The sequence below is a fragment of the Oryzias latipes genome, chromosome 3 (assembly GCF_002234675.1).
Source record: "Oryzias latipes chromosome 3, ASM223467v1".
NCBI lineage: Eukaryota > Metazoa > Chordata > Actinopteri > Beloniformes > Adrianichthyidae > Oryzias > Oryzias latipes.
In genome coordinates, this window is record NC_019861.2 from 23167860 (window position 1) to 23183929 (window position 16070).

Sequence of the window (16070 nt, forward strand, 5' to 3'; positions counted from 1 at the left end):
GTTCCACTGTGACTTTGACTGTCATAGAGACAAAGGTATGCCAGCTGAGTCAAGAGTCAATTACTTTTATATGTCCTATACTTTAAAAATGCTCTGAAGGCGATGTCATCCTGCGGTCAGGCAGAAACTGTGCGTTTTTGGGAGTTGTACCAGTGAAAAACAAACGAGACTAATTAACTCATTTGTAAACAGTGCTTAGTAACTTGTTGTGGACATGGTTGCTTCCACCATGTTGCTTGAACTGTGGAATAAATTGCTCATAAACTTGTGCTGAAAGTGAGTTATTCAGCCGCAAGTGAGTGGAAGCAGATCTGAGCTGTGCTCTTGATACGTCTCTCCCTGGTTATGATTCATTTTGATGGCAGGAAGTCTTGGACTGCTGTGACCCACTGCCATCAGTAAATCACCAGGATCAGATGCACACTCAGGGGATGCTCTGCCAGAATGGGAACGTGATAGTGGCAGTTTCAGTTCACGAAAGAGACGACTGATCTGCTGAGGTCTGGAGAAAACCTTTTTTTTTTAAATGTGTTTGGGGGGACGGGTTCATGTGGGAAGGTCATCGCTGGTGTTAAGGATCTAAAGATGAAGTAAGTTGCAACACTCCTGCAACAGTTTTGGGACTAAATGTGTGAGGATCTACTGCTGTCTTCTCTTCCTTCTTGATGTAAGCTGTTGGGTGTAACATCTGCTGTGTGACATGACTAGAAACCAAATAGCCTTTGGCGTGGGCAGACAGCAACGCTGATGTGGGAGTCTGGGATTCCCTGCTGACTCTGAACAGTTTGACTCACTTGATTGGAGAATATTAAGGGGCTAATTTCAGAGTTGCTGGCTGATACAGACTTCATGTGTGTTCTGAATTTTAAGTTCATCTGTATAAACTATTTAATTAATTTTTTCGGAGTCTGCTCAGCCCATGTTGGTTTCTGCTGTATGAGTTACAATTGTACTTCCAAAGATTTTAACCATGGATGAGTCCAGGGAGTTTCTTTCTCTCTTTCCATTATTGACTGCACTTGGAAAGTCGGATAGTTTGCTCGTGGCATATTGCATTCCTTTTACAACTGAATGTAGGTCATGGGCTGAATGAGAGGTGGGTTTTAAAATTGTTACTCTGTCTGTCCAACCCTTCGGCGTTGCTGGTAATAATGTGTTGTCTTTATCTGAGCAGCAGAGCTAGACACAGAAGAGCGTCTTTTTTTATCCTCTTAACAGAAAAAAACACATACGAAGTGAAAGAAAAATCACCAATGACACAGAGGACATGGATGAAACTAAAGGGGTGACACAGATCAACAATAAAACTGGAAGTGATGAGAGAACCTTCTTCCTATCCATTAATGACAAAGCTGGTGGCTTGGAGACGGCTGAGCCTTGAGTTTAAATGGTGTGTTTTTCAGACACCTAAAAAAAAACACACACCTGAGCTGGCTTGGAGGATCCTGTCGCTCAAAAATGACAATGTGGAGGATGAGACAGAGTGTCGGCTGGAGTTCCATGAAGGCCATTGGGTAGTGTGGATCTCCTCCCTGCTGATGGTCGGCAACGTTCCAGTTTGATCAAGACTTGTTGGATACTTGACGGTTCCTGCCATCACGGTTAGGACAGAGGAAAAAGCAGGTCGTCCAGACAAACCTTCTCCCTCAGTTTTTGACTCTCCATCTGAATGGACGATTCGGAAAGGCACCTCCTCTGGTGGCAGCTCAGCCACCGAGTGAGCAGGAGAATCTGGGAATGCTGGGTCCCTGTGTAAAGGTGAGGAGCCAGAGGCATCGGAGGTGAACTTTTCTATTAGAGAACAGAAGGAAACAGAGAAAATAATTACATTTTATTACTTTTTCAACAGTAAAAAACAGGTTATTCTTCTGAAAGTACAAGAAGATCCACACGTTTAGCTCAAAGTCTGGTCCCACAGTAGCTTCTTTCCAATAAATGTTAGAAATGATTGTGTTAAAAATGTATACGGTACAATCCTGGAATACCCAGTGATTTCTAATTCCAGTCAACAGGTTGTAGGTTTAATAGGTTTAGTGTTTAGTTGATCAAATGAACCTCATTATCCAGAAATCCCCCAAAAAACGATTTGATGTAAAACATTTTCCGAGCAGTTCTTGTCTGCCTCTGGCTCCTGTCATTTTGGTCTTTTTTCTAAGAAGACTTTAAAAATAAGTGTTGGCTTTTAGTCCGACATCACTTCTTTGCTACACACAAATCCTGCTAGAAACTAAAGATGTTTTTAGTTTTTTTGTCCAACATCTCACAGTTTTACACAAAAAAATAGAAAAAAAACTACTCAGGACAGAGCTCTGGGTGGGATAGAGGCATTTTTACAACTATCTTATTAAGCCACAAAATATTTTTGATAATCTATCATTCTATAAGCAATTGTTTAAATGACCTGGTTGACAAAAAATATTTTTTACAGAACTAACTCTCATTATTTCTGATCTGCAATGTTAGATCAAACAGTGATGTATCTCTTGGACAACTGGAACAGACCTCCTCTTTAAGTCTAGGGCAGGGTGTCCAAACTTTTAGCAAAGAGGGCTAGATTTGGAGAAGTGGAAATGTTTGAGGGCCAACCATTTGGGCTGACATTCTTTTAACTATTTTAATAATATTAATTGCAAGTGAACAATTTAATGAACTTTTTTTCCGAACTATGCCACTTTTCATTTCTTGCTATGGAAAAGAATTACATGCAAATATGTTTTTACCTAAGTTACTGTCAATTTTTTGCACCGTTCATTCCCAATTAGCTTGGCATGGTTAGCAAGTCTGATTTAGTAGTACCTCTAGATATTGAATTCCTTGAAAACAGCCACAGTCTCTTGTTATATTTGAAAGACAAATGTGTTCACATTTCACTGAAAAAATGTGCCAATTTCCACTTGTCTTGAAATCAGTGGGTTTAACTGTTAAGTTTCTTTTTTGTGTTTACAGTTGACATATTCAAAATAAGTAGAAAGTGCTGGGGGACGCATATAATTTTATGAAAGAAGCCTGTGGGCCAGTGGAAATTTGAACATGGGCCACATTTGGCCCTCAGGCTGAACTTTGGACATGCCTGTTTTGGGGTGTTCAAATAAAAAGGCTTTACTTGTGTTTTTGTGTACTCAGTGACACACTCAAAAAAACTGCTCATCAATAGAAGCCCAAGAAAAAAAGACTATAAGGAACAACTGCTAATATTGTGATTAAAGCATTCATATTTATGTATTCTGCAGAAAAAAAAAAAAAATCTTTCAAAGAGGAAGAACTATTTCCCAGTTAACAGCTGTGTGCACAACACTGACACATGTTGGGAGCAGCTGCCATCACCCAGATATACAGAGGGAATAGCCTCGCCTCATCCACATAAGGGCTCTTTCATCCATTTATAAAGCTTAACAGTCCTGTCACATCTCCCACCCTCACAGTGTGATTCCTCAGTAAAGTTGCAGCACATTTCACTCAAGTAAGACCGTCAGTCTTTGAGGGACGTCAGTAGGAAACTTCTGTGGAACATTCTGCAGCATCTTGTTCAAGAAGACAGAGGCACAGAAGACGCTCAGATCTCTCAGGCTCCATGCTTAAAGTACAATGGAGGAGAATCTGCACAGTTCTGGTAACTATCCAAGTTGTCCTACCGAAAGGAGAAAATGCATGGATCCTTTTGGCTTTGTGCACAAACTATTATAAGTGCAAATTTAGGTAAACGGCAACATTACCTATTCTAATGCAACCTTAATAAAATTATAATGTCACTTTTTATAGATTGGATTAATTTTTTTTTAATAATTTGATTTAAAGAGACTGAACTGCTGGATTTCTGTCAGTGTTCATTTCTTCACGCTGTATTTATGATTCCAGTTAATTCCTTCTCCTCAATAAATCACTACAGCTTAAGTGTGACGACTGTTAATTTTAATCCATCGCAAAGAGCTGTGGAGACAGAATTACATCCCTCCATTCACAACCGATTTTAAACCTAAACAAAATGAGAGTTCTGTTATAAGAACAGAAAGCTCAGCAAGAACTTCCACAGTTGATTAGAGAACCCAGTGGCAGCATGAATTTGGCTTCAAGGGTTGGATGTGAGCACAAGCAAAGGTGTTGGTTTCACCTACGGTTTGCCACCTGCTCTGATGGAGCAGAGCATATGGGAGGATTTCCACACACAACACAGGACAGGCTGAGCAAATAAGAAGAAAAGAGAGATGGTAAAAGGGTGGGTTGGGAAAAGTGAGAAATTTGTTGAACTAGAGGTTATTCTGAAACAAAAAATGCAATTTGCTTCAAGAGTGTAGTAGGTCATTTCCTGCAAAACCGCTTTCTCACTGACAGGCTTCACTCTTAGAGGTAATACTGAAAGAATGTTTTTACTTTACTGTAGAGGGACTGAAGGAAGACTAACATTGCTACTGTTCATCTTTGCTGTAAATCCGTTTGCTCAGCTATGAGATAAAACTAAAATAAAAGAAATGCAAAAACCGTCTCATCTTATCTGCTTTATGGAGCAGGATCTTAGGTTTTGCTTGATTCTCCTGGATCAGCAGCATAAATTTAGGTTGGACACCCAAAAGATAAAGCCAGCAGAAAGCCTGCTGTCAAAATTAAACCTGAACGGTTATTAAAGATCTAGATACACCTAAAGCAGTATTCACAATTGCCTATGGGCGTGTTATGTTCTTGTTGGTTTTAAAAAAAAAGGTTGTGAATAAACTCTCTTTTTGCACTAAAACCCTATTTTGTTTGGATAGGCTGATAAAATTGTACCAACCCTCAATGCATCCCACCTGCTTTAACCCCTTGACGCCAATTGATGCAAAATGCGGCAAAACGCTTTAGCTCCAAAATTACCTTAATTTAGCATCTGCGTGAAAACAGAAACATAAATGCAATTTTTCTTTTATAGCTGGAAATAAATTCAGGTATCAAGGGGTACATTCAGAGGCTAAACTATACATTTTTTTTGGAAATAAAAAAAAGAAGATAAAGATAGTTTGGGGATTTTTACTTTTCCTTGGAATCATATACATCCAGAAACCCTAACCACAGACCTCATTTCAACAGTTTTTCTCCCTCTGCAGCTGACAGTATCTTTGAGCCGCCAGGACTCAGACACAACACTGGCGGGGCCTCTGCCGCTTCACTTTTTTGTACACTAAATCTCTTTTTGCTCTGAGCTGTTTTTGTTCTCTTGTGTACAGAAAACAGTAAACAAGAGAGTATAATTCATTGTTTAGCCTTATGGTATCCTAGGAGGAAAACAATTATTTGTGAAGTCTGGTCGAGTTGCTTTGAGGAGCTGCTTTAAAGTTCTTCTCGCATTTTGTCTCTTTATGCAAAGCAGCAGTGTATAAAACTGCTTTGAACTACTGTTTGATTAAAAACAATATTGTGCATCTTTTTTGCACATTATGGGCACCATTGCTGAAATTTTGGAATTGTTGAAGAAGGTGGATGCAAATTGGCCAAAGGCTGCTAAATTGGCAGTATGGATTAGAGTTAGAATATTGCTCATTCTGACCTTTATTTTAATATGATTCTATAAACAGACGAGCAGGAAAAGGCATGCAGCAGCTGCCTGGAACATGGCCCTGCAGCAGACACAACCCATCCACCATCTACTTTTTCCACTGCAGGGTCACGTGGGTTGCTGGGGCCTATTTCAGCTACTATACAGACAGAAACCCTCACACCTAAAGGGACAATTTAGGATCACCAATAAAAACACAATTACAAAAAAAAAAAATTACATTTAAAAAGAATGTCATTTTAAGAATTCAAAATTAAATGTTAAAAAGCAAAACACAAAAAGAAAACTGAAAAGGTAGGTACTATGAGACTATTGGATTGATCTTTTCCAATATAGCTTCATGCCAAATAACTTTTGGTTGAAACGACAGACAAACATCTTCATCATCCAATCAGCAATGTCCCCCAGTGCCTACCTTGTCCTGATTTGTAAAAAAAACAAAAACGTAGAAGTAATTTCCAGAATCCAAAACACAATAAGAAAAAGGAAATGGTAGGTAGTATGGGACAATCAGACATTTTTCCACTTTTTTGTGAGTCCCTCGTCTTTAGTTTTACATTGTGTGATTGTTTTTTCTGACACTTGTAATTACATAATTTACATACATTCAACTGAACTAAGACCAGTTTTTGCTTGTTTGAAGCAGACAAAAAACCTTGGAGGGAATTTAATCTACCAGTGTGAATGTGACCTTAGGGTAATCCTCATCAACATCAGCATCCACTCTAAATACTATTTAAACACTGTATTTTACAGCTTTTTAATTAAAAATGTTCCTGTTTTTTCCAAGTCTTGTTTTTATATTTTGGACGAGTAATATATAAATATATGACAATGAGATTTGCTCACTATCTGAATGCTAATTCAGTTCGTTTATGCAGTAATAACAACTGAATGCAGAAATAAAAATACAGTAATGATGCTGGAGTCATTTTCATGCCACAACTCTAACAACATTTGCTTTGGAAAAAAATGATTTGACCATGTTTTTTTAAAAGAGATGTTCAACATAGTGGAGATGAATGAAGTCAGATCAGGGAAATATAATTTTCTTGTTGAATATGACGTGTTGCAAGGTACTACTAATTCATGTCTTTTCTAAAAGGCATCAGCTTGACTTCAACAAATGTAACTGAAACAGAATGATTGCATCCATTGCATCACCTTCCTTACAAAAGTCTCATTGCACATTCATGATGAAACCTCTTTATCCGTGTATTGAATGATCCTTGGAATGATTTGCACTTTAAATGTGGGCTACTATTGTAAATGTAAAAATACATGCTTACAAAAAGAAAAGTATTCATTTTTACATAAAGAAAGAAAAACAAGGAAAAAACCTTCAATTTTAGTGCAATTGGTGCCATGGCAAATTAAATAAAGAGCTTAAAAAATGGGGGTGAAACTGGCAATGTTGTGACAAAAAGTTGAAAAGAATTTTGACTGAATACATTAGAGGTATAACTCGTGTCAGATGCTTCTGAGATGAGGCTAGGGAATCCAGATTGTGATGAATTAAACTACAGACATACTGTATACACCCTGAATGAACCATCTCTGTTGTTCCACACCTCTACAATGTGCCAAAAGTGGCTTGTTGGGCAGGATAAAGTTCTGTTTGCTGACCCTTTTTATACCTAAATTGGAGCTCTAATAAAATCAAAACTGTTGTTGTTTCTCTTTTGGCTTTTTCCCATCAGGGGTCGCCACAGCGAACAAGTCGCATGGAAAACTTGGCACTGTTTTACGCCGGATGCCCTTCCTGACGCAACCTTCTCAAAGCAACCGGGCTTGGGACCGGCACAGAGGTAGAGAAGGGAACAGGTAGCAGCCTGGATTCGAACCTGGGTTTCACGGATGGAAGGCGCCGCAAACCAGCACGAGCTAAACCGGCTCCCATAATAAAATCAAAACTACTGATTAAAAAAAAAAAAACACACTCACATTCGCAACCCCCTACTACCCCAATGAAATTGTCATACATAGAAAGAGTGGAAAATGGCAGCATGTAGTAAAAATGTGTTTATCTTAGGTTACTTTTTTTTTAATTGGAGTACATAGGAAATTGCTATTTTTTGCAAACTGACCCCAGTAGTCTTTGAGTAAAAATATGAAGACTCTCATTCATCCATGGTGATTCCATCATAGTAGTAGCTTTAGGGGCTGTCATCTGGACTTAGTTTTTAAAAGTTAGAAGGTCTCAGGTTTATTTTTCCATCCATCTACGGCAGTGTTCTGAAACCCAAACAAACCGAACCAGTTCCACCTGGGTCATTACCAGCTGAAAGAGATTACCAGTGTATTTATTTATTTTTTTGTTTATCATAAAAGTTTTATCTCCTCATTTTTTATTCTAAAAGCTGTGGAAGATAGCTATTTAAGATTTATTTGTTCTATGTCAAACTGGACATGTCATTGACCAAACACTGACTCAGAGGAAGCTACTACATCTTTGTCTGTCATCCCTCTGTTTTCTTCATCCCACTCTGTCTCCCCCCCCTCTTCAGACAAAAGTGCAGCCTGTACAGCCTCAGTTCTTCAGTCAGCATGCAAACTCCTGTCCTGAAGCAGCTCAGGTCACTCTAGTCATTGCTTCTGGTGCTGCAGGCTATCTGCTCCTATTACTTTTTTTTGTAGCTGTTCTCCACAGCTCGTGCTACTTTATTGGAGTAAGAGGTTTTAACACATACAAAAAATGTTGTGCTCGTGAAGATTTGAGCAAAAACCTGTTTGGTGAAGTAATAGTAGTGTAGCTACACAAGCAGGCACACAGAGGCAGGGCCCGGATAATGAAATGGCAGGTAGACTGCTCTCCAGGCTAAATATAACAATCATTTCCACCTGTATATCCACCTCTATATGGTACATTAGAGTAATGTTCGCATTGAGTGTCCCTATATTCACTGCTAAGTATGACAAACCCAAGTGGTGAAATTCAGTGCTTTTATCGAGGTTTTTTTTGGAAGGTTCCACTGCCTCTACTCTCCCAATGAAGATGGCATATGTGCTAGTTCAGGCTCACAACAAAACAGATACAAACTGAAAAAAACAACTTTAGTTCTGCTATAAATTAGAAATGATTACGGATGAATGGTCAGAGGGGCCGTAGGCGCGTACTGAGACCCACGCCTCTGTCAGTCTGTCCCAGGGCAGCTGTGGCTACATCAGTAGCTTTCCATCACCAAGTATGAATGAGGAGGGAATGAATAATGGACACACTGTAAGCGCTTTGAGTGTCTGGAAAAGTGCAGAAAAACCCAATCCATTATGATTATTGTTATTATTATTAATTCAGAAACAAATGTTAAATCCTTAAAGTTAAAATTATACAGGTAACTCGTATTTCCAACTTGTTTAAGACAAGCTTTACAAGACGTTTCGGACTTTTTTCTAGATACTTTCAGGTAAAATTGCTTGAGTTTATCTTTTAATTTTGAATGGCATTAGTCAGATGATTCGATCCTCTTCGATTATCTGTGTTAGAAAAACAATAGTTATGGTACAATTTCTTACATAGCATTATAAGGGTTGGCCTAAAATTTAAAAAAGTCTTCTTCATGATTTGTAAACAAACCAGATGAAATTGCTGGATTACTGAGTTGATGATTAATGTGAGATTTTGTGTTAAAGCTTCAAGAACCAAGTTATACAGTGATGATGACTATGGTCCTTGCTTTATAGATTTTCTTGATTGTCTATTTTAACATAGACACAGAGATTTGCCTTCTTTCTTTTTGGTCTATTTTCTTTAGAACAGAACAGAAAAGAACAGAATAGAATAGAATAAAACTTTATTGATGCTACAAAGGGGAAATTACCCTTTTTTGTAGAGGAAATCATTTCAATAAAGATAACATTTTTCTTCTTTCTTCATTCCTCTGAACACGGTGGGCCTGGGGAGGTATTATATCCTTAACAACATGGAATCATTTTTGTAGTAGAGCTGGGAGTTGGGCTGATTCAAATTACTACAAAAATGTCACGATGCAAGAACAAATTTAATGTAAAATACTCATTTGATGATGAAATGATCTAATGGATCCTTCATAGCCTGACAGAAAAACAAAAAGTCAGAGGCCTCAGTACAGATCTACAAGTGATCACAAACCCGCAAAGACTGTCTTTCACGCGTGGAACATGCCTCGAGGCAATGCCAACCTCTAAACGGGGAGATGAAAGCAAAGGTGAGTAGACGTACTCACTCACCCAAGCTGTATTTGCGCCAATTAAATATAATGATTACACATTGCACTAGTAAAGGCTTTTTACCTGTAAAGTCAACCAGTCTGGCGTAGAAGAAGGACTAAACTGATACCCAGAAATATTGTTTATTATCCTGTGGAACGTCCTGATAAAACAATATTGATTTGAAGAAACACAGTGTGGGTGCAGCAGATGCAGACTGATCCAAAGCAAGCAGGGGCTCACGGAGGCCTGCATAGGTGCATGTGGGGGAGTATCACTGCACGCTGGAGGCGATGAATGGCTAGGACATTGCAGCAGCCTTTTGACATGGCAGGCTGTCAAATCAGGGCATCAAGAAATGACACAACAGCTGATCAGACTAAAAACAAAGTAAGACATAAATGCTTCCATCTAGAATAGACATTTCTCAGCTGGAGGTCTTTATTTTCCTGACAATTTCTGAGACAAAGCAGTTAAAAATGAAAAAAAAAAACATTTACTGTTACTGTTAACATGTCTCCAGCACTCTGCCTCAGTTTTTAGCCTTAGGATATGATGTAAATAGTTAACATTACACTAAAAGAGTGAAAATCAGAGATTTTTCTACCACAAAAATCAAACTCCTTTGAGCATTGCTTAACTTACAGTGACTATTGTAGACCCAATTGCATTGGAATGCAACTTCAAGCATGCACAACAGATTGTAGTGCTCTCCTTTTCAGTCTGACTAAAACAGTTAGAACTCATCTGGTCAAGGAAAGGCCACACTGAACTTTAAAACAGGAGGGGGCCCAGAGCAAAAGTAGCATTAAGACTCCTCTTGTTCCCAAAATTTCTAAAGTGGAGCCAATCAGTAGTTAAAGCTTCTAGAAAATGGGCCACTCAGAAAAGGAAAATTGGATTTTGATTTTTATAATAAACCAAAGACAGAAGTAAACAAGTCAATTGGTATGTCAAGAGTTTGCCATGACTATTTCATATGCATGTGCTAGTTTTTGATAGTTCCAAAATGTAAAACACCTGTAATAAGAATTGCTTCCCTGTAGATTGATAACATTCTAAAAAAAAATTAACTAAGTCCTTCCACTGTACATAGCTTTAATGCTAATTAGGCTGTTATTTAACACGTGCACTTTTAATTTTTAAAAAAAGTCCCTTATATTCTTGTTAAGGTCAAGAAGAATACTTTTTTTATATGAAATTGAAGCTTCTGAAAAATTGTAATAATCTTGAGAAACTAAGTGAGAATTAATTAAAAGAATTATGTCAACACTTTTTCATGTGTATAATTACAGACACCATTTCAGGAATGCCCCTTTGCTTCAGTAAAACGTGAATGTTATATGTGGAGACAACCAACCGTAAAAATATGAATCTCTAATCTAAATGTTAGTAAAAACTGGTGGAGGTATTATAGTTGGGTTGGAAAGTCTGTTTGTTCGCCTGCTCTCAATCAGACTTACATTTTCCAACTATTATCTAGATAACCATTACTTCATCTATCCTCAAAACGTGCACTTACTTCTAAAAAAAAACCCTTTTACAACAAGTTGTTCTTCCTTTAACAATTCAAGGTTGAAATAAGTGATTTATAAATATTTAATGGTAAGGTATTGTCTTAAAAGACATTTTTTCATTGGATCACTCAACAGTAAAAATACAAAAACGTTAATGCAGAAGTTTGATTTTTCCTTTAAGCAAGCAACATCTGTAAATCAAACAAGCCTCATATAATACAGACCAAACACTAAAAAAAGAAGAAAAAGGGCAATAGGAATATTGATCTCTACGCAAACCTTGCACTAGAGTCCTGCTAGCTGCTAGCTGCCATTAAAAAGAGCATAAAATCTCAGCAGGTAAGTTCTCCTTGGTCAGCCTTCTGCACTTGTGATGATGAGATTACAGGACTGCGCATCTGAACATCTAATTGGGCCCTCAGAGAGACTTCAGAGGTACTCACAGCTCGTCCTGTGATATGACAGAATGCTGACCGCATCTCTTTTATATTTTGCAATAATCACCTTCAAGGTGGAACATAGCCCCCACCTTTGTTCCTGAGTTTAACTTTAACACGAAAGTACCAAACGTGATGGTTTTTCAAAAGACAGCTGAAGATCAACTTTTAGAAAATCTATAAACATTTGTGCTGTCTGGTTATATGGAGCTTTTAGATCTTTAATGCTTTGTTTTCTAGGGGCTGGGGTTAAATCAGTCTTTATCTGATCAGAGCTCAAATTCCTGCAATGTTTGGAGTACTTCTTTTTTGGTTGGTGGTTGGGTTGGCCTATTGTCCGACTCAATAACACGTCCCATCCAATCAGTCATTTTTGTTAAGATGCTGAGGTGGGCCAACCGTAGTCAAACTGCCCATTCCAATTCAAACTTCATTTTTGTCATTTAGAATTCGATTATAAAAATCTACAGTCATTGTATACTTATGTGTGTCAATGAGTAGAAAACTCCAGAGAGTGTTTTTTTAGCATTAGTATAACATCATTTAAATCAACAACTCCACAATTTTAATTACATTTTGTTACTTGTTGTAGTGGTGAATGTTGCAAAATACTTTTCTCCTGTGCAATGTTTTTGTCAAATTTATCTAGATAGTGTCTGATAGTCACTTTAATACTTAAACTCAATCTATTTAAGTACATTTTATATGATACTGTATATACCTCCTGGCATTTAGACGAAAGCACAGAAAATCCTGACTAAATGAACACAATTTTGACAAAGTCAAACATATTTCACAAGCAGTAAAAAAAAGGGCATAAAATTAGCAAACCCCAAGATTCACACACTGTAACCAATGGGGCCGAGATAATCTTTGAGCTGTGATGATTTTTATTTCCTATTTCCTTATGGTGGCACTTGAAGAAGCATGAGGCATAAGAGGGAGGACCGTGAAGGATAACAAGGTGGAATAAGCCTGTTAAGCCTTCAGAATCCCCTCTGTAACTCACACTGAAGTCAAGCCCCAAAATGTCAAACTCTGTTATAAAGTCTCTGTGCTTTGTAATCTGGGGTCACTAAATCAACAATCCACAAAGTAACTTGCTTTTGTGGGATTTTGAGGGGTTTTGAAGTCAGAGTTTTTTAAATAGTATTGATGGATTAAACACATTACACTCCATGAAACCGATTTAAAGGTAAGATTTAAAAAATCCTCTTAACGGCTCTTTTATTTTTGCAAACTCGATGATGACATGTAGCAAAAACCATCACATCTGTTTTTATCTTCTTTTTTAGCCTTTTTTCACTGTGGCCATGATCTAAAATCATGTTACAAAGGTTTATAGTCACATGTCAAATTGTTATACTGTTTTTTGTATGAGGTTCCATTTGTGCCAAAAATATCAAAATGTGTTTTTGCGTCTACTGTTATGTCTTTGGTCCATTGTCTATGTCCACTGATCGTGTTTTTGCGTCCACTGTCTATGCTTTGGGCTCATTGTCTATGTCTATTGAACGAGTTCATTTTACATTGGTTCATGTCTATGTATTACTAAGCAATATCTTCTGCATGCCCATGATTCTTTGATTATTACTTTGTATTAACTTTGTGATGTATATGCTTGCTTTATCCTTAAACTTTATCTTTGTCATTGTCCTTATCCCATGTCGTCTAACTACGGCGTCAGGAAGATCCTTAGCAACCGTTGCTAGTGTCGTTTGCTACGTCGTCTCGCCATGTCGTCAGGAAGATCCTTAGCAACCGTTGCTAGTGTCGTTTGCTACGTTCTTTCACCATGTCGTGTCCTTAGATCTTGCTGTATTTCAAATTTTGCAAAGGTCGTCAGAGAAGTCTTTTGTACGGTCGATAAATTGTTTCCCGTATTATCACGGAACAAAACACTTTAAAAAAAAAAAAACCTTTATTGACAATCCTGCAAACGCGCACTGCCAGAAAGGGGGGGGGGGGGTGCAGCGTACAACGGTTTCACGTTCCCGTTTAAAGTTATTTAGAGTATGGCTTTAATTTAATCTTGTGATGAAACTATTATTTCAAATTATTTTGAAAAATGACTGATCTTTATAAAATATGTTGTTACAAATCTGATGGATAAACGAGGATCAGACGGGCTAATAAGAGCCTTATGTGGTCCCGAGTGCGCCATCTCATGGTCACATAAATAGATTAAAAAGAAAAGCTCAAAAACCAGTCAGTTTTCGACTGTTATATTCATAATTAGTGACTCGACCCACTAAAATTTGAGAAGGTAACTCATCAAAGATATTTTAAAGGCCTCCTTGCAAGGCCCCCGTAAATCGTTCAGCGGCAAAAAAATAAATATTGCCATGGACTAATGACTTGAGGGTTTATTTCTGAACAAATACATTAAATCAACACCAATGTGTTTGTAATTTTATTATTAATAAATCAACCACGTTTTTCATGATCAGAACACAGCACATTCATAAATAGTCTTCGTAAAATGTTCATATTTATTATGTGTCATTCTCCGCGTTAAATAGAAGTAGTTCGCCTCCAGATCAGGTGGTGGCGGTAATGCGCCACTTTGTTTTCGTTTCAAGCGTTGTATGCAATCCCCCCCCCCCCCCCCCTTTCTGGCAATACGCGTTTGAGGGAATATCAGAATAAAGTTCATCTTAAAAACGTGTTGTCATGGTTAACCCTGACGTCTGCTTTGATAAACATTTCTTTTTCGTTCCGTGGTAGTACAGGAAAAAATTTACCGGCCTTACAAAGGACTTTTCTGACGACTTTGGCAAATTTGAAAAACGAGAACATCTAACGACAAAACACGGGGAAACGTCGTAGCTAACGACAGCAGCAAACACCCTAGCTAACGACAATAGCTATCGACAGTAGCTATCGACAGTAGCTATCGACAGTAGCAACGGTTGCTAAGTCCTGACGACAAAGTGGGACGACCAAAGACATAGACAGTGGACACAAAAACAGATTTTTGGCACAAATGGAACCTCATATTTTTGTTTTGTTTTGATTTTTAATTAAAACTGTTTTTACAATCTAACTTTCCTTAGAAGCCAAAAATATAAAAGTAGAACAGTAAGAAGGTCAATCAGGACAGGCATTAGTATTCATTAAGACAATACTATTTAAAGCTCAGAATAGCCTATCCATAGCAAAACATCAAATAAAAACAAATTGAAAAGCAGAAACTTACTTCACAACCTCTTAAGACCTGAGCTGATATTGAAGCTAACCCTCTAAATATGTAGTCACAGGGCTACAGTTGAGCAAAATAGAATATCTTGCTTAACTGTCTATTTTTGTTTAAGTAATTATTGCACAATATTGTTTCTTTAAACCCAATGAACTTCATTTCAGTTCTCAAATATCACTGTATTCATCTGCTATATGATATATTTAACTAAAAATTGATGATCCAAAAAATCAATGATTTATGAAGAAAAATCTTGGAAATTATCAGGGGTACCCAAACTTTCTCATACCACTGTAATCTCTGGCATCATCGTTTGAATTCTCAATAGTAAAAATGAAGCCTGAAGTGAAAAGATGACCACAGTTCATTCCTTTCAACTCAACATCATTATGAAAGTGCCAATTGGTAGGCACAAAGTACAGTTTGAATCTCCAATGATTCACCCACATGGGAACCCATCAATCCATCCATCCATGTGCATCTCTTTCAGGGTCATGGGATTACCAGGGCCTGTCTCAACTACTGTTGGGTGAAGGTGGGGTACACCCTGGAGAGGATGCAGAGCCACGCAATCAGTCACACACACATCAACACCTATGAACATTTTTAGAGTCACCAATTATCCTATGAGGCATGTTTTTGAAATGTGGGAGGAAGCCAGAGCACCTGGAGAAAACCCACGCATGTTTGAGACGATGCAAAGTCCACACAGAAAGGTCCCAGCTGGGTTTTGAATCAGGGCCTTCTCACATAACCCTTGTGCTATCCTAGGCACTTTAACATTGGGAGTTGGGTCCTCTAGACCAGTGTTTTTTAACCTTTTTTGAGCCAAGGCACACTTTAACCTTGACAAAAATCCTGCGGCACACCAGCATCCACAAAAAAAAAAGAAGCAGAAATTCATGGTCTGTATTGATCGACAGCCCCCCCCCCGCGCAATCTCACATGCATTTTTGTGATAATTGTGGCAGAAAAAGCAGGACGTTGCGGCTGTTTTTTCTAATAGATGAAATAAAAGTTAGATTACAAAATTTAGAAACTGTTTGTTTATTTGTTGTGGTTCCAAGACGTTTCACAAGGACGACTCATTGTGCGCTGAGACACTGTCCCTTTAAGCCAATGCATCATGGGAGATGTAGTGGGAAAACTGCAGAAAAAGGGCAGAAAGACTCGCGTCTCTGAGCTTCATTGTTTTGTTCATTTGCTCC

The 16070-nt window shown here is 38.0% G+C and overlaps 1 protein-coding gene across 1 annotated transcript in view; it reads right to left on the reverse strand.

Annotated features, from left to right (window-relative positions):
* Positions 1-16070, reverse strand: part of kiaa1549l (KIAA1549 like) — a 66523-nt gene that overhangs the window by 35857 nt on the left and 14596 nt on the right. The window contains exon 2 of the mRNA XM_023953517.1: positions 1426-1791. Coding sequence (XP_023809285.1) covers positions 1426-1791 — 366 coding nt within the window. The remainder of the gene's footprint in view (positions 1-1425; positions 1792-16070) is intronic.